Source organism: Argiope bruennichi, chromosome 8 (genome assembly GCF_947563725.1).
Source record: "Argiope bruennichi chromosome 8, qqArgBrue1.1, whole genome shotgun sequence".
In the NCBI taxonomy this organism is placed as follows: domain Eukaryota; kingdom Metazoa; phylum Arthropoda; class Arachnida; order Araneae; family Araneidae; genus Argiope; species Argiope bruennichi.
The window spans coordinates 80,526,425-80,549,311 of record NC_079158.1 but is presented as its reverse complement, the minus strand read 5'-3'; the positions used below and the strand labels follow the sequence as shown (position 1 = coordinate 80,549,311).

General features: G+C 25.7%; 1 protein-coding gene across 4 annotated transcripts in view; it reads right to left on the bottom strand.

Annotated features, from left to right (window-relative positions):
* LOC129981957 (cell adhesion molecule Dscam2-like) overlaps positions 1 to 22,887 on the bottom strand; it is a 545,016-nt gene that overhangs the window by 477,235 nt on the left and 44,894 nt on the right. For all 4 annotated transcript variants that reach the window (XR_008785388.1, XM_056093028.1, XM_056093030.1 and 1 more), the window contains exon 2: positions 8,639 to 8,962. Coding sequence is in view for 3 of the 4 variants with exons in the window: in XM_056093028.1 (XP_055949003.1) it covers positions 8,639 to 8,962 (324 nt within the window). In the remaining variant the exon portion in view is untranslated. The remainder of the gene's footprint in view (positions 1 to 8,638; positions 8,963 to 22,887) is intronic.

Sequence of the window (22,887 nt, the reverse complement as noted above, 5' to 3'; positions counted from 1 at the left end):
GTTTGTGTCACTTTCATATCACGGTTTTCTAGGGCATTTTAAACATACAGTTTAAGAACTAGTATAAAAATTAACCTATAAATTCTGTATATATATATATATATATATATATATATATATATATATATAATCTTGGTATATTAATATATTTAATAATTTTTTTTCAAAATATATTATCACTAGACAAATTAATTATGTTTGAACATGCATATCAGAATCAGTTAAATGCGGACTTTCATCCAAAAACTCTTCTGTACAATTATCCTTATTACTAAAATCACTTTCTGCTTCATTTAAAAGTGTCTGGAACACTGCTTCATAATAGGATCAGTAAATTGGATGATATTTCGGGGCCCAAGTTTTAGCGCCTTGTTTATCACTGGAAAACTAACAGGGAGGTACGGTCTTAGAGACTGCGCTCAAAGAAATAACTGGATTATTTTAAAACGCATCAGTTGAAATCGGTTGAAAAAATGCACGTGTATTGAAGGTCGCAAAACAGGAAGCTACAGGGTCAATCCATTAAAGCTAAATATAGAATAGGGGTGACCGAAAATCAATCGCTCGCGGTTTTACAGACCGCACATCCCCAATTAAGGGTTAATGAAATGCTTCGACACAATCCTCTTAAGAAAGAAGGTTTTTATAGAGTTAATACAGGATAATTGTTAATTATAAGTTTAGTCCAAGATATCGGGAGCAAGACTTTCACCCAAAAATTCTGGAGGTTTATTTCAACAATTTTTCTTATAGTAAAAAAAACTACATGCTTTGTTTAATATGCCATCTAAATATATTTATCAGATCTTAAAATTGAAAGTGGGTGCAAAGCTTTCATTCCTCATTCATTGCTACAGAAACTAATTTCCTTTCGGAGGAAAAGGAAAAAAAAATTACTGACAGAGAATCGGAATTGCCCATCTCAGAAAGTCTGTATCACTTTGATTCTAGTACCTCCTTTTCATTGTTCGTGAATAATCAATGCTTACAAACTTGAAAATTTGATGTTTACTCTAAGGTGTAGGTCAGTTGGATCTGATTACTGGAAATTATCAAAATTGATCAGTGAAAGAAAGATACAGCTCAAAACTATGAATAAATTTGTAGATTATTTAAAATATCTATATTTTAAGCCTTAACTGGGGATGTGCGTTCTGCGAGACCGCTAGCGATGGATTTTCGGTCACTCCTATTCTATTTTTAGCTCAATTGAATGGATTAACCCTGTAGCTTCCTGTTTTGTGACCTTCAATACACGTGCACTTTTTCAACCGATTTCAGCGGATGCTTTTTAAAATAATTATTTCTTTGAGTGCGGTCTCTAAGACCGCATCTCCCTGTTAGTGTCGCAGTGATAAACAAGGCTTAGCAGATGGCACTAAAATTTGGGTCCCGTAATATCATCCAATTTACTAATCTTATTATGAAGCAGTTCTCCAGACATTTTTAAATGAAGCAGAAAGTGATTTTAGTGATAATAATTGTACAGAAGAGTTTTTCGATGGAAGTTCGCATTCAACTGATTCTGATACGTATGTTAAAACATAATTAACTTTTCTAGTGATAATGTATTTTGAAAAATTTATAAAATGCATTAATATACCAAGATATATACATACAGAATTTATAGGTGGATTTTTATACTAGTTCTTAACCTGTATGTTTAAAATGCCCTCGAAAACCGTGCTATGAAATTCACACAAGCCGATTAAAAAAAAAAAAGCAATTTTACCCATCGTCAATTTTTTTTTTATTTTTTATATAATTGTTGAATTTTACATTATGTTGTCTTCTTTATACTTTTATATTAGATATAAGTTTTTCAATATTTTTCAGCAATTTCTCAGCATTTAAGCACCATTTCCGTAAATCCTCACAATCACGTTGATGTTTCAGTCAACATCGCAAAATTCAGCAATAGTAATTCGGATTTATTCAGAAATAGTAAATAGGGATTTGTTTTCCTCGAAACCCTAGTGATTCCATTGATATATTGTTTTTACTCTATTTTTTGCAAATATTTTTAAGTGTATTTTTTAAAAAAAATATATTTTGTAAGTGAATCTTCCTACTGGAGTCAAGTCCCATAACATCATAGCAACATTTAAAACTTCATGACTCAGGTATTTTACTAATGGTATCTCATTTCTTATGCTGGTACAACCTCTTTTTCATATTCGGTGCATACAGAATGTTTAGTCCTATAGTGAATCTAATTACTAATGTCTAAATTTAATGAGGGATACATCTAGTTCCAATGAAAAAAGGTTTTAAGTGCCAGGAAGAGTTATATCGTGTATTGTTTGAATCAATATATTTCTGAAAAAGTTCTTAATTCCAACTTTTTATAAATATTCCGGCTCAATCAATCATATTTAGTAAAATATTCTTGACACTAAAACATTTTAAACAGCAATATATATATATATATATATATATATCTTCTGCTATTTAATCTGACCTAGTTATGGAGCATTGTAAATCAAAATTTTATACAAATTTTGCTGAAACTTTTCGTACAAAGATATTTTTTCGAAATTCATCTGCAAATATACGAATTTTGCAGATAAATTTCTCAAAAAAGAAATCAAGGGACTGTTCGCAAATTAAAATTATTTATCATTGTATTACTTTTTAAATTATTTTTTACAATACATGTGGATTCCCATTTTGATTAAGTACCTAAAACGTAGACGAATTTACTCATAAAATAATGGACTTTTTTTATCTTATATTTTAGAGTGTGGAATTTTCAGTAAATATGCCGGACCATATAAAGAGTTAAAATTCATAATTTGTTCAGAAATATATATATTAACTCGAATAAAAAAATAATTCCTCTCGTTATTTAAGGCTGTTTACCAAATACAATTATATGCCCATCCCCAAAAGTTTAGAGATCAGCCATTGGTCCAAAATAAGAGTGGACAACCTCTATATTTAGCACATAATAGATAAAGTCATTTTTTTGGATTTCAGTAACAGAAGAAATCATGCCATTAAGTATTTTATTTAAAAAAAAAGAGAGAAAAGGTTCTAATTTCATTGGAGCAATGAAAATGAGTTGTAATTTGAAAAGCCATAATTATAAAAAAATATCAAAATTAAATAAAAAGTGTACAACATTACAAACTGATTTCATTAAAAACTGCATTTTAAAAAATTTAAATTGGTGTAAATATTATTTTTGTGCAACACGATTTTATCATGGAAATTAGATAAAGGGTTTTTTTTAAAAAATTAATTGAAATGTTCATTAAAATCTCTCCTGTATTCACATTCCCAACTTCTAAAACATTTTTGTTCCAAATTTGGAAGTTTTGTCAAATTGTCTTGTTCGACTCAGTGCATTATTTTATATAGACAAAATCAATCATTTATTATTCAAAGAAATGAATGGGTTGAAAGTGGGTAATTAAATTTAAAGATTAAATATGAGTTAAATTTTGATTTTCATAACTTTATAGAAATATTTATTTAGAACATATCAGTTTACCTCTGTAAACAAATACGGTAAAAGAAAGTATCCGCGATTACTAAATTATCGTTACTTATTTGAATACTGATGAGTTAAATTTCGAAAACTAGAATATTTCTTATAATATTATGAATGATTCTAAAAAAGAAATTATGATCGTATATATATGAATTATACTTCATTACTCAGTAATCTGCTTTTAAATGTATAAATTAGTATCTAAATATTCATTTTTCACAGAGAAAATAATGTTTTCATTCATTTCACATTTTATTTCTGCTGTATTCTTTATTTTACCAGCACCTATTTACTAATTCTTTTTTTAATTAAAAAAATATTGAAATATTAATTACATACTGTGCTATTTTGCTCTTCAGAATATTTTGTTATTTCTCTGAAAATGGTTTTGCTTATATTTATCTATTAATTATTATTAAATAATATTAATATATCGTTGGTCAATATGACACGACATTTTTTTTACTCTACGTAAAATGATGCACCACATAATACTAACTAAACAAAAAAGGATGAAAATTAATTCATGCGCAACATTTGATTGTGTGATAAATGAAGTCATCAATAAAGGAAAAAAATACATTTTAGCTTACTCCTGTTCGAGAAAAAATTGAAAAAAGTCATTGGAATTTTTTTTCACATGAAATATAACGGCAGTCAAACAATTAGTTCCTGGTAGATGTTCTTTTACATAACATATGTCAATAATTATAACTTTATACAGCAATATGGAATTAAATTATAAGCATAATCCAATACTATAACGTCATTTATTGTAATGGTACAAACTTAAACCGGAAAATAATTCGGTTAAAACGTTAGGCTGGCAGATGATCTGTAAATAATTTAGCATATAAATTTGGAGTTCTCAATAGTTCATACGGTAACTTTACTTTCTTCAGACTGAATTAAATTCTTTTAAAACGAAATATTAGCAAGCTTCGAATTAGAAGAAAAAATAAATCAAACTTACGCATAAATTGTCAACAAATTATATATATATATATATATATATATATAGCTGAAACCTTTATTTTACATCTAATCTACTGTGAGCTTCATTCCAAAAAAGGACAAGAATGGTTTTCTTTAGACACAATATCAGAATGGATCACAATGCATCCTGATAAATCAATTTGTAACGCATCTGACAAAAGCCAGAAACGAATTATACTGCAATTCCGGATAGAGAATGGCGGATACTCTTGATGAACTTTTGAATACCTACCTTTATAAAAGGAAAAGTAATTGCTCAACTCATCATTTTTTGATCATTCATAAATATCAAATGAAATAAAAATTAAATTGACGAAAGGAAAGTTGCATTTATCAAGCAAGTAATTAATTGCTTGATATTTTCAGGAAAAATGGCTTCTTCTCCAAGTGAAAAAAATATCTTAATATAACAGACCAATTACATGGAAAAAGAGAAAAGGATTTAACTTGAATTTATACTATTAATTTGCAAATGATAAATAATTGAGTCCGATGAAAATGCCATGCGCGAAGGAATCGTAATAATTTAAATATATTGTAGAAGGAATACAGAAAAGAAAGAAAAAGCATATCGGCAGGATTTGTGTTGTAAGATATAAAAAAATTAAAAAGGAGGAACATTTGAAAAATATTATAATTCTTTTGTTTTTATTTTTCATATATGTGGTTGTTTATTGAATAAATTTTCAATTATAATGTTCTTTTTATTCAAATTATTTTTATTTATCTCTAAACATAGCATTCTTCTGAAAATGCCAAAAACATACGTTCCTGTAGTTAGCATCTTATGTCCCAGTCTTTAAATACGAAAAATAAATGATAAGGAACGGATAACGGAAAGTTTTTAGATAATTAATTCCTTGATTTATAATAATTTGAAACTTGAATTAATTACTAAGTATTAATACCAAGTACTAAAATAATAAACTACTCGAAAGTTTGTGATTTTCAAGCAAAATTTTTTTATACAGTTTTCTGAAAGTCATGAATTTATAATTATCTCACAATTAAATGAATGAAAGATAATTGCTTCAATCAGAATTTAAAGAAATTTGCATTTTGAATGCAATAAAGGCAATTACATAATTACATAAATTTTTTGGTCTTATTTGAAAGAATTAAGATAAAAATCAGAATAGATAAAAATAATAATGAATACATTTATTTAATGTTATATGAAATAAATTGTTTTCAGAAAGGAATATATAATTTTTTTTAAACTTTTGAATGGTTTATCTATAATAAAAGCAGTTACCGGTGAATAGATAAATTATTAAATTAAAAGAAAATGATTTTGATTTTGTTTAATTCTCAAGAAAGTATATACAGCTCTTAAAATTGCATCCGAATTTATGAAAAAATCACTAATCTTTCGATAGAAAGAAACACATTTTTTCATGTAGCAGTTTTATGTCATTTAAATTTTATAAATCCTTCCATTTTCTTAATTCCATTTTTTCCATTCCTTCTCTTTTCCTTTTTCTTTAAACTTTAGAGGGTTTTTTTTTCAATAAAATTCTAATCAGCATCTATTTAGATTTCTTATAAACGAAGAAAAAGGTGCTTTTCTTATAATTTCAGTGATTGCAGAACTTAAACAATTATGAAGATTTTAGATGAATAAAATATCACAAAAAAGTATTCCAAGCTTAAGTCAGACAACGCCCGTTAATAACAATAAGTAAGTGCTGATGCAAACGAGTTGTTCAAACATAATAACTGTTTTCCTTAATCAGCTGCGATTTTCTCTTTTTGAATAATTCAGCAAAATCCCAATGGACCAATATTTGTCGTTTCATTTGTTATTTATGTTACATTCATGTTTTACGAAGTGTTCCATGCATGTTCTGAAAATACTAGAATAAATCAATTCTAATGAGCATCACAATAGTTCTGTATTTATTATTTAGAATCCATAGATAATTATTAAAATTCTTAATATTGAATATCTCATGGTAATTCAAAATATAAAAAAGTGGTATATGAATCTAATTTATTTAACATTTTTAATTCATAATCAAAATATATATTCAAGAATTAAAATTTATTAGTGGAAGTATTTAAAAATCTATTTTTTTTTCAAAAATTAAAATTGTTTTTAGACACAGAAATGAAATTATTTAAACCCGTCTAGTTCAAATCAAATTTAAATGCAACAAAATATTTTACCAAATAATTGAATAATACGTGCTGAAAATCAAATTCACGCATTAGTGTAAACCTGAATGTTTCAAATTCTTTACGTAGAAAAACTTTATTACTAAATTGCTTTATTGCTAAATTGAATTTGAATGACTTAACAAAATTGAGACGACATACTTATTCATGTTTGAAACACGTACGACTAATATATATATATATATATATATATATATATATATATATATATATCACATAGGAATGTTTTTACATAGCTGTCGAAAACAGAGTACAGGTGAAATATATTTCCTCATTGCAATTTTATACGGAAAAAATATTCAAGCATTTATAAGACAGGCATTTATAAATATGGTAAGAATAATATATAGAAAGGATATATGATATATAATCCTTCTATAATTCCTTCTATAAAATATATAATATAATATATAAAAGGGATTTTTTAATTTAAGAAGCTTAAGATATTCATTTTATATTTCAATCATGATTTTTAAATATTGGAAAATTTTGAATTCTTCCATTTAAAAAAAATCGACTAAATTAATATTCATATTATTTAAATATAATTTTCCTAACATCTGATTTGAATTCTAGAGATTCTAGAGATATTTATAAGATTTTACCATTGACAGAAACAAACTGAACTATTTACCTTATCAAATGAATGAATGTACTAGATGTAATAGAATAATCAATAGATACTTTATTTTCAAGATATATTTTTTTAAAGTTTCTCATATATGATGCTTTCTCTTTTAAATATAATATCCCAATAGCTTTCTGCGTATATAATTCAATTACATTTTTGAAACATACAATGTCGCCAGTGGGAAATGCAATAATATTTTTTCAACAATAATAATACAAGTTCCTCATTCGCAAGATGAATAAACAATATTCATAGCGTTGCATATATTTGCATTGATGTATTCAAAGGTATATTTTATTTTAATATTTAAAACAATATTTGCTTTCAAATATTAAAACTGTGATCAAGAAAATCCAAATAAAATTTAATCTAATTTGTAAATAATATTTAAATTAAATATAAACAGAAGTGTAAAATAATAATTCAGTACGAGAAATACAATTTTTTAAATGTCTTAGTTTTTAGTTGTATATCTAAACTACCAAGTAGTAATTTCTGAAGTTACAAATTGAATTGAAAAAGCAGGCAGTCAGAAACAAGCAAAAAAGTACCCCTAATAATACCACTATATTGTAAAATATATTGGGCAACAAATAAGTACTTCTGCGATAGTAGGTTATTTCTTGGATAATCGAAGAAAAATGATACATTGAATCTTAATTTTTTTTCTGAAAACATCCGAATTATTCTTTCAATGAACAGAAATTTTAATGTATAATTAGTTCTCTGTCGATCCTAACCCTAGCAAGTGAGGATGGGATTAAGGAATGAGGCTTTTTTTATATCATTCAAGGTTCCCCTTTGAATTTTGATTCATTAAGAATCTAATTACTTATATATGGAAAATCCATCTTCAGGATTTTTTAAATATTACATTTTTTTCTTAGTGTAATTTATCTATATCTAATTAAAGCCTTAATTTACTTAAAGCAGACATGTAAAGTAAATAATAAGTTTGTTAAAGTAGTAAAAATTCATAGTAAATATGAAACATTACAGAATAATTTTTAATATTTTAATTTTTTTCTTATTTTCGAAAATATAAAAAAATAACTAATTTTTTTATAATTTTGACTTATCAAGATTCTAATTATTTATATGTGGAGAATTCATCTTAATGCATTTTTAATATCAGTATTTTTTTATAGTGTAAAGCATCCATATCAAAACAAAGTCTTAATGTACTTAAATTGCAAAGTACTAATTTAATTAAAGTTTCAAAAATGCTTGGTAAATAATGATGAAATACTAGAAAATTCCTCTTAATTTTTTTTAAATGTTCTTATTTTTGGAAATTTTTAATTATAAAAAAATGCAAAAATGATCAAAATTTTTACCTGCTCTCACGCGAACATCTCTACTCCCAAGAATCCCTGCACTATTCATTGCGACACATCGGTATACAGCAGTGTGGACATCCTTTCTGAAGTCTTCTTGTGAGAAAGGAGGGAAATCCAAGGATCCATCCCATCGAACATGCCGAAGCCCTGGAACGTTGACCACGACGGTACCATCTTCTGTTCGCCATGTTACAGTAGGGTTAGGATGTCCAGTGGCCGAACATGGAACAATTGTCCCGTAGGTATTCAGAAAAGTAACATCGTTCGGTGGTTCATTCACGAAAGTTGGACCTTTGATGACGTCAGATGATGGATATTCAGCTGAAAATATAAATGATTTATTTGTTAACGATTTTGATATGTTTGATACTTTGCGATCATTCCAGAATCTGAATATATAAATGGTACGAACTACTTAAATATATTTTTAAAGGAAGTTAAAAAAAAATTATTTTTAATAATATGTGAAAAGCACATGCATTTTTAAAGAATTGATAATATTTTTGAAATGTTTCATTTAATTGTATCAAGAACGGGTATTAATGTTGATATATTATCTAAAATATATTTCAAGAAGCATAAATAAAAACATGTATTAGCATTGATCATAATATTCATATAAAATGCCTACATAACAATAAACTCTAATTTTACAATAATTAACAATTATAATCATAACCAATTAATATAAAACCCTAAAAAACAGATTCTATAATAACTTTTAGAGGACATTTATGCATAAGATATTTTTGGATGAATAATAATTACCGATTCATTATAGATTATACAAACTTTTATTATCAATATTAACTAAAGTTCACTTTTGAAAAATTATGTCATAAAATATATTATTTTCACAGAAATATTTTTTTCGGTTTCAAAAAATAAAATCTAAATCTTAAAATAATGTTAGTGTGAAGGTGAATATTATTTTAGCATGATTTTTATTGACATTATTAAATATCAATAAAAACTATATAACAGTAATAACGTTATGGATATTTATTGTATATTCGAAGCCATTCTACAATATATATATGTATTTTTTTTTGTTGTGTCCATGAAAAAGAATTTCCAAATGTAGAGTATGTATTTCATTTAATTAGCGATATACATTTTTTTTTTTTGCTTCTAAACGCCTTTTTCATTTCTAAAAGTAATTTGCGTAAAGAAAAAAGAAACCTTTTATCAAGGACAAGAAAAAGTAATAAAAACTCATTTCCAACAATTATCAGTTTTGGAGAAAGTGTGCATATAGGATTATCCATGAAATTCTAAAATAGATATATTTGTTTATTATTTCTATTCATGCAAAAATATCAAATGATAATGCCATTTCAAAATAAAGAATTCAAAAATCAAGCAATAGCTTTAAATACAGACTAATAGGTGAAACTAATTTAGTATTACTTGCAATTTTCACTTAGAAATTTTTAATTATTGATACATGTTATAATATTAAAGAAAGATTTGGATATATTTCAGTGACGGGTAAAATAATTATTTTCTATTCTTAAACAAAATTGCAACTTCTTGGTGTATTAAGCTGATTTTGGCAAACGATCAAAATTAGCAAAATACAAAATTTAACATTCTGAATCATTCAATTTATTTCAAATATATCTATGTACGTCAGTATATATTTAATATTAAAATACGAAAATATGCACATTGAATGTTTACATAGAAAGTTAATAATTCTAAAACAATCAGCAGTCATATAATCTTATTTAAAAACAGTTCAATCTTCTTATTTTATTATTGATATGAAACATTAAAGAATTCTACCAGCTATGTTTTACATTATTCGGAGTTTTAAATGGGTAAAAGCAAGAGCCTTTAAGATTACCCATCGAATATAACATAAAAATGGCATGGCATAACATAAAGGATAGAGTTATCTTGATGCAAAAATAGCTACGCTTTAATGTCATTATTTCTATATTTTCTAGTGAATAGCAATTTAATGATTATCTTTCTTGTAATTTATATGGTATTTTCGAATGTAAAACAGTTCAATGAAAGAATTGTATTTCGTTAATGGAAAAGTTAACCATCATTTTCTTTAGATATTCATGCGAAGATCGAATTTAAGTCCTAATATTATGATACGTTATGCAAGATCATAGTACTTCAGTTTCTGCTGGATTTATATAGATAAAATCTGTTTTTTTTAATAAAGTAGGATTAAATGTATAAATAAATAATTTTAAGGACGGCTTATACTTTATGCAATGTAGATAATTTGGTCACTGTTGCCCACCACAAAAAACAGAAAAAATACTTATTTTCAAAATTTAAAATTTGCAAAAATTAAGTTACTTATCGTGTTGTCATCCTTAAATATTAAGAAAAAAGTAGTCTTAGAACTTTTATTTTATATTTTGAAGAAATCAGTTATGATTCAAAATTTAGTTATTGGGTCATTTTTATCATCTTCAGCCTCAAAAAATTTTGAAATATTTGTCAATTTTATAAAAGCTAGTAAAATCAAAAATATAAAAAAAAAAATTTAAAAAGTGAAAGAGAAGAAATATCTTACATTTGTCTAGTAAAAATCTTAAAAGATATTTATTCATATTATTTGTTTTCAAATGATTTACATGTATATATTTTATTTGAAAACTCAATACCAATATTAGGTATTTATATATTTTGTGGAAGATGTGTTATCAAGTAATATGTATTTTAGGAAATTTATATCTACTTAACATAAAAATAATAGCAATGGAATATCAGTATTTAACTTTAATTTACATATTTTATTTCGTTAGAGTAAGTGCACCTGATTTTATTTTTGTACATATTCGTATATATATTTATCAACCATGAAAATCCATAATATCCAATGTAAAACAGAGGGAGAAAGTATGAACATATTTTTTCAAGTCGTATAACGCGGATTGTCGCTTTGGAAAATGAATTAACTTTTGGAGGGGCGATAATTTTTCCACTTTTTAAAAATATTTTTCTTGTTCTTTTAACACCAAAAAAATCGCTTTAAAATATATTTGAATCCTTTTTATCTTATAAATAATTTCAATATCCTAATGAATCAACTAAAAATGATAAAAATGAATTTTAAAAAAAAACGAAGCATTAAAAATAATTTTAAAGTCATGCCTCTGCGGATAATGAATATATATTTTTTATTTGTAGTGCAACAAAATGATTTTCTCAGGAAATGCTTGTTATAGAAAATATCTTTGGAATTTAATAAAAATATTCAAAAGAAATTGACTCATCAATAAACAACTTTTCTTATAAATTATTTAAAACGAATAAGGAGCGGCAAAAATACCACACTGCCGCTCAAAGTTGAGGAAATCAGTTTCTTTGAGCTTGAATGAATATCATTATTTATTTAGATTAGTTTATTCATATTTTAAAGAATTTTGTATAAATTTCTATTAACTAGAGTTTTAAAATGAATATATGAGAAATGAAAATAACATAGACAATTCGTAGCAAAGGGAAATAAAAATATTTCATACGCATACATAATTCTAATTGCAGACGTATTTGTATAAAATGTCACATTTGAATATACATTGAGTGGAATTTCCTGAAAATAAAACATTTCCTTTTTTTGTTCAAATTTATAGCTTATGCAAACCCATGTAATTAACTTTTCATTCTGCAGTTTTTGAATTTTGACTACATTTTCTCGGAATGCCCGAGCATTTCTTGCAGCTTACCATTTTAGCAGCTTTTGAAAATTTATTCCGTATTTCCTTCGGTATGCTCTTTATATACTATGGGTTGGTTTCTGAAATTTTTAACTTAACTTTTATCTTCTTGAGACAATATACAACTGGAGGAGGGCTTCCAGTGATACTTTCATTTAATGTCCACTAATAAACTTTTGAACTTGACTACTTTACAGGAACTGAATAATTACAAACATATGTATTGATAACTATTTTCTGTTTTTTTTTTAACTTGCATATTTATATGATTTTATTGAGGGAAGTAGGAGGAGATTCATCAAAACATGATAAAAGAATGTCATGTTTGACAGCTGATTGTGAGAAAATATTTCTATTATAATCACAGATATTGTTACTTTTCAGACATATAGAAAATAATAGGCCAAAAAACCCAATTGTTTCTCCGAATGCAAAGGAAAAGTAACGAATAACGAGAAGAGTCGTGAAAGAGTTCGGGATAATTCTGAAATTCCTCTAAGATCGTTAGGACATACGTCGTCCCTCCACCTTCTGAGAGAATTATAGGTTGGACAATTTTTTCAGGTATAAAATATTTTATTTTTTCTCTATACAGCATCAATCATGCTATATTTGGCATGAAAAATATTTTTTTTAATATAGTCGTCCTCAAAATGTTAGGGGGAAATGCAGCCCCTTTTTTATTAATTAGTTAATAATTTTCTGAAAAATACATTTCAAAAAATATAGAGAAAGACGATATATTTCTGGATTTCTTATTAGATTTTATGAATTCTTTAATGTATACTGTAAGAAACTTTGCGAAATCCTAATCCTCAGACCGGCAATAATCAGAGTTATTTTAATCCTGTTGTCTTTGTCTGAAGCACGTATAACAAAACCCATTAGAGATCCCACGGAAGCATGTAGAAGAATTATATTTGCTAAAATTATAATCTTTTTAAAATTGGAAGCATTTCAGGATGATTTCGGGAAAGTGTAGGAGATCAAAAAAATGATCATTTCAGTTGAAGATGATAGACATTTTAATCAACCCGGCCAAAGAATCAATTAGAAATTATTTCGTTATTTTTATTATATGCCATTTTCGTTATCTAGAATTAAATGGATAAAATAGATTTATTTAAAAGGTGAACCACCTCAATAAGATTCAGATAAGTCAAATAGAAATAATTTCGAAATATATCTGAAATATTTTTAAGATAATTTTTTTTATATAAGAATATTTTAAATGTGGATGTTACTTTTTAAAATTATTTTATCCCAATAAACAACAAATTTAAAATAAAATGTAGGGAGAAACTATCAAGCTAACTTTTGAAATAAATTCAGTGTGAAACTTTACTTCAGATCAGTGGACCTACTAGAAATATTGTTTGCGTATAGTTTTGATGACATTTCTTATGCATAACTTGGTATTCCTATATTCTTTAATAAAGTCCTCTCAAGAATCGCATTGACAGACATTATGGTCATGCTATTTTCATAACTTTACACCTGTTTCGTCTTTTAATTTTATACATGAATCCTACTAGTGAATGTAAAATCGGAAGTGCCTGGATTATATAATTCAATTTCTAGGTTGCCTTTTGCTAAAATATAATTTCGTTTTCTAGCATTTAATATAAACTATCCAAATAATTAATAAATCTTTATTCTTTAACTTTCACCAATGAAAAAAAAATTGCAAGCTTAAAATGTTTTATGAAACAAAGAACACAATTTCATTTCATTAATGAAGTGTATTTTAAAGATTATGCAAAAATAATAATAAATAAATAAAATCCCAAAATTGTATTAGAACCTGCAAGAAAATAAATTGATAACATCATTAATGTAATTTAAAAATTATAAAATAATGATAAAAATAAATTTTGCGCAATAATATCTTAAAATGTTATTATAGAAAAGTTTCAAACTCCAATTGAACTTTTGATCAATAAAAATTTAAAAGAATTTCGCCGAGTTATGCAATCTCACACTCCAAAATGCATCTCTGTACAGTTAGCACTTCTGAGTCAACTGCTCTATTCTGTACAATGCTTGCGTACATAACGATAAGCAAAATTCCCTCTTTTATTATTAGTAGAAGGATAAACATCTAAAATGATTTCGTGTGCCACTTTAATTATCTTAGACCTATAGAAGAAACAAATGAATGCTTATAAAAGCATGTTGTGGAGAAAAAAGTTTCTATTTTACCACTTACAATGTTATAAATATCAATCTTCTTAAACATTTTATGGGTTATAAGATTTTAGAAAGTCTTTCGAAAAGCTATCTAAAGCTGCTGGAGCATAACATAGTAACAAACTGAACTTAATTGTAAAAATAGCACATTTATGGGAAAAGAAAAATATTATGAAATTCCGAGTTTCTCTACAAAGCATTTACACATTTTTCAATACTTGATTGATATTATCAGTTTTCTGATCAGTATTTGTTACCCTTATTTCAATTTTTAAATGTAACAGACTAAATATTTCTCTCATTTTCATTTATGAAAAATTAACTACAAAAATATTTTTAGTTTTAAAAGATTTTTAAACAATGATTGTGAGAAGCACAATTAAACATCCTACGCTGCAATATGTTTTGTTTCAAATAGAATTTCTATTTATATACCAAAATAATAATTAAGAAATATATATTACATTTGTTCAAAGCAGTAAAAATTTTTTAGAATATAATCATTGGAGTTTAACTCTTCCGTTAATATCCATTGCGAGCATTTCGTTCATTTTTTGTTTTATTTACGGAAATAAGTTACAGTTAATTGAAAATTCAAAATGCTTCAAGTGAAAAAAAATTTGATTTATATAATCTAAGAAAGCGATGGAAAATAAATGCCTTACGAAGACCATATATAAAGATTGTACGGTGGCGAGAAAGTTCAATTTAAATTTTTATATTTATAATTCTTTTTCTCTCTAAAAATATAGTGTTGAAAAACAATAATAAAATATATATTTTAAATTCCATATAAATATAATGCAAAATTAATATATATATTGACGAAATTAGGTATATCGGCTTTATTGGCAATTCTTTTGCATCTATTTTGTTCCTAGATCTTTAGAGAAATAAGTTTTGAAGCATTTTTGAAAAGTAACATAAGGTGAAGGTAATATTTCATCTCGCAGAAAATATTTTTCTTTTCGGAAAGTTTTGAATTGTTTCTTTACTTGGAAATTTCTTAAAGCAACCGTTCGAAAACCTCTTCATAAAGTTGAATAAGGATAGTTACAGAATCTTAAGAAAATTAATATATAATATTTAGAAGTAATAACTAAACAAAAGGATATTAATAAATAAACAAAATATTAATTACGATTGACGTAATATTAATAAATAAAAAGGATTACAACTAAACGCAATAAGGTTTCCAATTGAAACCGTAGAGGAAATTGTTTACTTTATATTCTAGAGTAGCAAATAAATATCAGGTGGCAAACTTTGTCAACCAGTTTTGCTTTGCAACGGTTGCAATTCAATCCAAACTTCGATAAAGTCATTGCAATAATTGCAAACCATTAAAAAATATATAAAATCATTTGATTCTTTTTTTTATTTGTCATACAAATAATTTAAAACACTAATCATAATTTATTTAGAAATTATATATAAAGTGAGAAATTAGTTATTTCTTATTATAATGTAATTCGATTTACTATCCACTTAAGACTTCATCTGATTTATGGAACACAAGTTTTATAATAATGTTTAAGTAAATGTTTTATATAAACTTTCCCACTTTCTTTCTTAATATTTAGCGAAATCGTGTTAGGAAATGGATTGTCCTAATCTTAACTGAATGAATTATAGCTTTTAGATTTCGAATATCCGGAGTAGTTGAAATGAATTCATTGCCCACATTTTACCTACGAATCAAGAATGAATCGAATGAATAATTAATCGAAAATTGCCGGACTAGTAAATTCACTGGGTGTGACTCTTTTAACTGAATATGAAATATTTTGATAGATCCTTTGGGTTTCTTATAAATTGCTAATCAAATTCCATTTTATAAATGTATTTCCAAAAATCATATTCTCTTTTGAACAATAACATTAAGTCATGAATCTAATATTTTTCTGAAGCTTATATATTTGTTCTTTATTCGTATAATCTAGATGTGCCTTTAAAAATTGTTTTATCAAAATTTATATCAATATAATAATAATTTCATTTTGTTTCTTTCAAACGTCTAATTGAAACATAACAGTCTGATTATCGAACTTAAAATATTGCGCTTTATTTTAATTTGACACATCGTATGCGGTGGGTAAAAATTGATATAGACCTATCTCATATTTCCTTAAGATACCCATGGTTAATTCGAAACACCATTTATTTCAGAAAAACCGATTATCACCAGCTATTTGAGCTTATTCCAAATTTCTAAAAGCAAGTTAGGTCATCATCATTACGAATAAAATCAGAGTCTAGTAATAAATAACCGCGTTCAGTCGATCCAAGAAATCACGGAACAAAATTGAGAATAGAGAGTGATATCTTAGATAGAAATAATATCATTATTCTCTAATTCATTTCATGAATTAGAGAATAATGATGGTTCTTCTTAAATGTAAGAAAACAGTGGGGTTGAATCTATTAATCTGAAGATATATGGCGCTACTTTGTTTTCAACTGCAATTAAACAAAGAATTGAATGTCTCAAATAAGGGAGTTGCATCTTAAATTAAAGATAGCCCTAAATTCTTGAAGATATCTTCTTCATTTATACATTTTTGCACTTTTAAGAATAATTCCATTTTCCATAATTTATTTTTAATGATTGTATATTAATATAACTACTCCTTTATTATAATTATTTTAAATTTTGATAATGGCTATTTGATTTTACTTATATGAGTTTACTCAAGGCTTTAAGATTCTTATCATTTTCTGAGCTGTCTAATTTGATCAAAAATATCCTTTTAATCTTCTTTAATTTCAGATTATGTACAGTATACGCATGATTGAACGAAACTAAAATCTACACAACTATATAATTTACGGGCCTTAGAACAAAACTTGCAATTTGATTCAATAATAATTTTTAAAAAGCTATTTCGAAAAATTATAATGCTTTACTTTCCAAATAAATAATTTTTTTTTCTTAAGAGGAGTTATTCGAAAGTATTTCTTATTAAATATCGTCTGCTGTTTTGTATAATAATGAAAAAAGTGGTTCAAGAATTGTAGGAGATATGAATATGAATTATGTAAATAAATTATCAGGGCCAATGATCCGAAATTTCACAACTTGTAAATAATTGGTTTCAGCATTTTATTTTTAATTAAATAGTATATTACTAAACGAAAATGCTATAATTTGCTTTAATTAAGGCTTTTAATTGATATTCAAAACAAATTCAAATACCTTTCTATCGAATTCTGATATATTTCCATAGTAAGTAAAGACTTAAGAAAAAAATATTTCGGAATGAACGGAAATCCATATATGTTTAGTAAGTTTTTTATCAGTATGACTATTATATTCTCATTTCATTTCAATAGCCCCAATTTATCATTTTTCATTCATTGCATTTCAGAGTTCCTTTATTAGTAATGAGTTATGAATCCAGCATTTCAGTAATGCAGGAAAAGCTTTAATGGAAGAGCCAAAACAGAATGCATGGCATTACTTAAGATCCTAAAGTGAAATTAATGATCATTACATATGGTTTAAGCAGAATTTCAAAATAAATTCTTCTCCGCTCCATACAAAACGTATAAAAAAAATTGCAAGTCAAACCACAATTTCGGCGCTCTCGAGGTTTTCAAAATACATTACAAAGTAATTAAAATTGTTTATTTATCCCGAAGAACTAAAACTTTTCAGGCGGCATTTAAAGCTTAAATCACTTTGTCACACGGTATGGTAATAAACCAGGACATTTAAAAATGGCGCCGATTCATTTAAAGGACAAGACAGAAGAAAAAGACGTTAAATTCATCATTCTGATATCTTTATTTAATCTGGGACGGTGCTTTTTATCTGGTTTTAGTCTTTTCCAGTCCGGGAATAATGATAAATCATTCACGAAAACATTAACGCGAAATGTGAGTGCCCGGGTTTTGGATGGCATTCCAGAGCAGCAACAGCCCGGACTAGAATGTTTTCCCTTATCTCCATTGACATAATGGGTTTGTCAGATTTAAATCTTTTTTAGAAAGGATAAAGAACGTTCTTTTCTTTCTGCTTCGGCAATTTATGAAGTTTGAGTGGGGAAATTGAAATTGGAAAACGGTAGCGAGCTACTGTTATGTTCCAGTCAATCAACCTACTTTTCCACGTAAGAGCATTACCAATTGACTTATCTTTTTTGGGAAATCCAATAAATATTTACAGCGGCCTTAATTGATTCCTTTTGTTTTACTTTCGTGACGATTTGTGATTCTCTGAAATTAAACTCATAAGTTATTTTTTTTTCTTTCTTTGGAGGTTAAAAACGATCATTCATTGGAAGGATACTCCTGTAATACATAGTTTAGAGAAATTATGTTAGATATAAAACAGTATAACATTTTATAAGTATAAATTTTTTTTTATTTATATCCTAATTATTTTGATATATATAAATATCCGATAAAGATTTAAAGTATGTTTTTTTAGAAAAAAAATCGAATTTTAATTTTCGATCTAAAAATGTTTATACTTTGTACATTCTAAAAATGCTTTTTATTTATAATATATATAAAACCAAATTTTATTTATAGCAGTTTCAATAATACGAATAGAACTAGAAACAAAGATATTTTAAATTGAAAGTGAACGATTTATTTTATTTGTACCTTAGCATTATTCAAAAGTAATATTTACAATGTATCTATAAACTCTCTACCTATACAGATGCTGTTTATGCAGGCAATTCTGTCAAAAACGTTTGATAAAATTGTGCATGCAGTGAATATTTCACTATTATTGTCTCTTGAAAATGTGGTATCTCCAAAAAATTGAGTAACAATTTAAAGAGCTTCGGTATGTATATGTCAAAATGTTTTGTATATGTTTTATGGTACCACAGATTTTAAGATAATTCAGTTAATAATGTTTAAAGTCACTTTCAATTGAAAATATAACGAAAGTTTTACAAAAAAAAATCTTTAACTAGAGATTCAAACTTTCTTAAAAGAATTTTATATACATATTTAAATCACATTGTTGATAATTTGACGAGGATATATGTGAAAAAAACCTTCTATATTTCATTTTTTTATTTGTGCTGTTTTCTTTACCTTTGAAAATTCTATAAAAATGTCATTAATTAAGCAATTTTTTAAATTAAATTTTAGAGATATATATTATTTTTTCTTCTAATTCTGACCTTTAAAGACTGTTTGAATTAATTTGAAAATACAAAGAGTATTTTTTTATATATAAATTTTTGAAAATTTGTCTTTCAAACTTGTCAAATACCTTAATCTAATTGATCATGGTAGAATTACTATATTTACTTGTTTACATATATTCTAGTAAATTCAATTTCCTGTTTGATGTAGTATCTGAACTTAACAAAAGAATTAAAGGAAATTTCTATGGTAATAAGAATAAAATATTTAATTTTATTTAATAATGAAAACCATATTTTTAAATTATTTTTATTCAATTTAAAGGAAATAATTTTTTAAAAATATAAACGATTGAGAAAAGTTTTCACATCCTAGTTCAAAGATTAAAATTATTAAATTTTTATCTCCTTTCTCTTAATTGCGAATGCACTACATTGTTTCATGTACTTTTTGTAAATATCTAAAAAGAAAGTTTCTGTTAAAGAAGGTTTTTTTTTTATTAAATGGTAGAAAGTATTTTTACCGTTCCTCTTACAAGTTTGGTACTGTTATTTGTAACTGATACTCACTTTGCTAAAGGATAGTCGTTATGTCATATCGTGATTTTTTCTAAAGTGCTCAGTTGTTCAGATAATTTTATAGGCAAGATGTTTATTTAAAAATTGAGCCTGTCATTTTTCAGTATCTTTTTTTTTTTTTTTTTTTACAAAAAATATTTTTCTTTTTTAAAAATATCTGTCGTATTAGGATTTACAGAAACAAATTATATGAAGACGAACTTTAATAAAAACCGAAATGTGTTAATGATTCATATATTACGCTCCAACCATTGATACTATTATTCCTAAAATGACATTAATAATTTCTTATATTTTTACAGAGTGTAGTAAATTTTATTTTTTATTTCTCTCCTTGACATTATGCTGTAGCTATTTATTGGACAGAAAATATATATTAACTTTGCATGTCTAAATAATTGATCTTGAATTGAGTTTTGTCGAAGACTATTTCTATTGAGAATGATGAAGATTTTTGTATTTTAAAATTAATATTTATTTTTTCTTTAAAATAAATCATTGTTCTATTAAAACCTCTATTGTATTATAACAAACCGACACTCAATAATTTATAACACAAACAAAAAATGATTTTTATATTTTTCAAGAGACTTACTGAAAAATTCTAGAAAAAGATGATTTTAAATAGAAATATATTTTTATTTACAATAAATTTCAAAACATTTTTAGACCTTGATATCATATTACATTCTTAATGAAATGAATGTACATATGTAAATATGTCTGTCTACATCGATTCAAATGATTTAACATGCATATACTGAATGTTCAGACAAATACTGTTTGTTTAAAATCGAAGTCAAATAATGTCTAGACGTAGATTTTGGCATTTTACACAGTAGAATGTTTTGCAATCTAAATTGACATCTAAATTCTATTCGACAAATTGTTGCATTTCATGAATTTTTAAAAGTGATTTACATTTCAAATATTAACGCTACTTTTCAAAAAAATAACATTTCTTGCAATTAGGATCACTATTCTAAAAATAATTAATGAAATTGAAAGAAAGGATTTACAATAATATGAAAAGTTGGATCTTTTGAATGGATGCAATTTTAAGAATTCATATGAAGATATGAAGCATGTGCTCGTAATTCAATATAAAATCTATACATAAACTGTAGGTAATTTTTTTTACTATTTCATTGTTTCTGAACGCAAATACATCGATTTCATATTCAAAGAAATTTTTACATATGTATAAAAGGCACTAATAGAAATAATTCTAGTTAACTAGAAAATGTATGTTTCCAAATGCGATGCCGATATTTTTCAGGCACAAAAAAAGCGATCTGTTAAAAAATAAATTGAAAAATGTATTATTTGCTAGTAATTATTAAACTTATTATAATTTTGGGAAGGTAAAATATCAACATTCATTGACGACATAAATTTTGATTTTTCAAAATAATCATATTTATTTATTTTCTAATGGCATTTATATTAGAAATTATTTAAGGAAATACGAGAAAACAGAAATGTTGAGCACAATAGTGCATTTAAATGCATATTTTTGTTTATTTTTCGGAAAAAAATCTAAAAGGTATCGGATCTTTGTCATATTTTCTTTCATTTTAATTGTAAGTAAGTTTTGAGTAACCCTTCTGATAAAAGATAATTTTTAAGTTCTTAGATTGCACAACATAACTATCGTAATTTATTTTGAATTAGCTTAAAGACTCTTTATATTTAGGTAAAATATGTAATAAGTAACGATTATCTATATATTATTCATCATAAAAATCTTATGATCAACGAATAAAATTGATTAAATGAAGATTTCAACTACAGGGAGCTTAGAGTTGACTCCTTCGAGATCTTAATCCATCAATTATTTTTTCATATATTATATTTAAATTGGCTTTATATACATTAACATTTTCGTCATCATAGTTAATACCGGTGATTTATGTCATCTATTTAATTAGATGGCCCATTTCCTTTGATGTAACTTAACTTTGCTATAAATTGGAAAATAGATGCCAATCATATGCGAGTCATGCGGGAGTCTTGATGGAATATTCATCCCTTCAGCTTGGAAGGCATGAAAATTTGAAGAAGAGATGATAATATAGACGCGTATTTGTGTATGAAATTAGTTGCACAGTTACTATATGAAAATGTGCAAGAAAAGATTGAAAATGATCCTATAAGCTGAGCAATTATCCAGTCACGCAGAAAAAAAGTTCATAAAATAATGTGTTAGTCGCAGGTTTTAATTTTAAGCTAACAGACAAAAAATAATTATGAAATAAATTGAAGATGTTACAATGAAAACTACGCCAACAAGAAAAATATATTTGGATTGCATGCATGAGGAAACAGTGTTATTTTCCAGGCAATTCTCATCCACTTTGTATTTTTTTCCTTGAATATTAAAAACACTTTTATATATAATAATGCTGAATAAAAAAAGTGCATTTTTAATTATAATAAATAATTTGTTAAAAATTCACTTTTGAGAATTAATGCCTCTCTAGCCTACTTTATCAATTACTATGGAAAAATCAATCGATATGCATTTATTAAATTTTATGGAAGTGCAAAAAATTCTCTAATTTAAAAATAGTGAGTTTAAATCACTTTTATTAAAATGAAATATGTTTTATATACGCATCTCAAAGCAATGAACTTGTCTGTATAGTTAATCCTTCTTTTCCAGAATTTTCCTGAAATG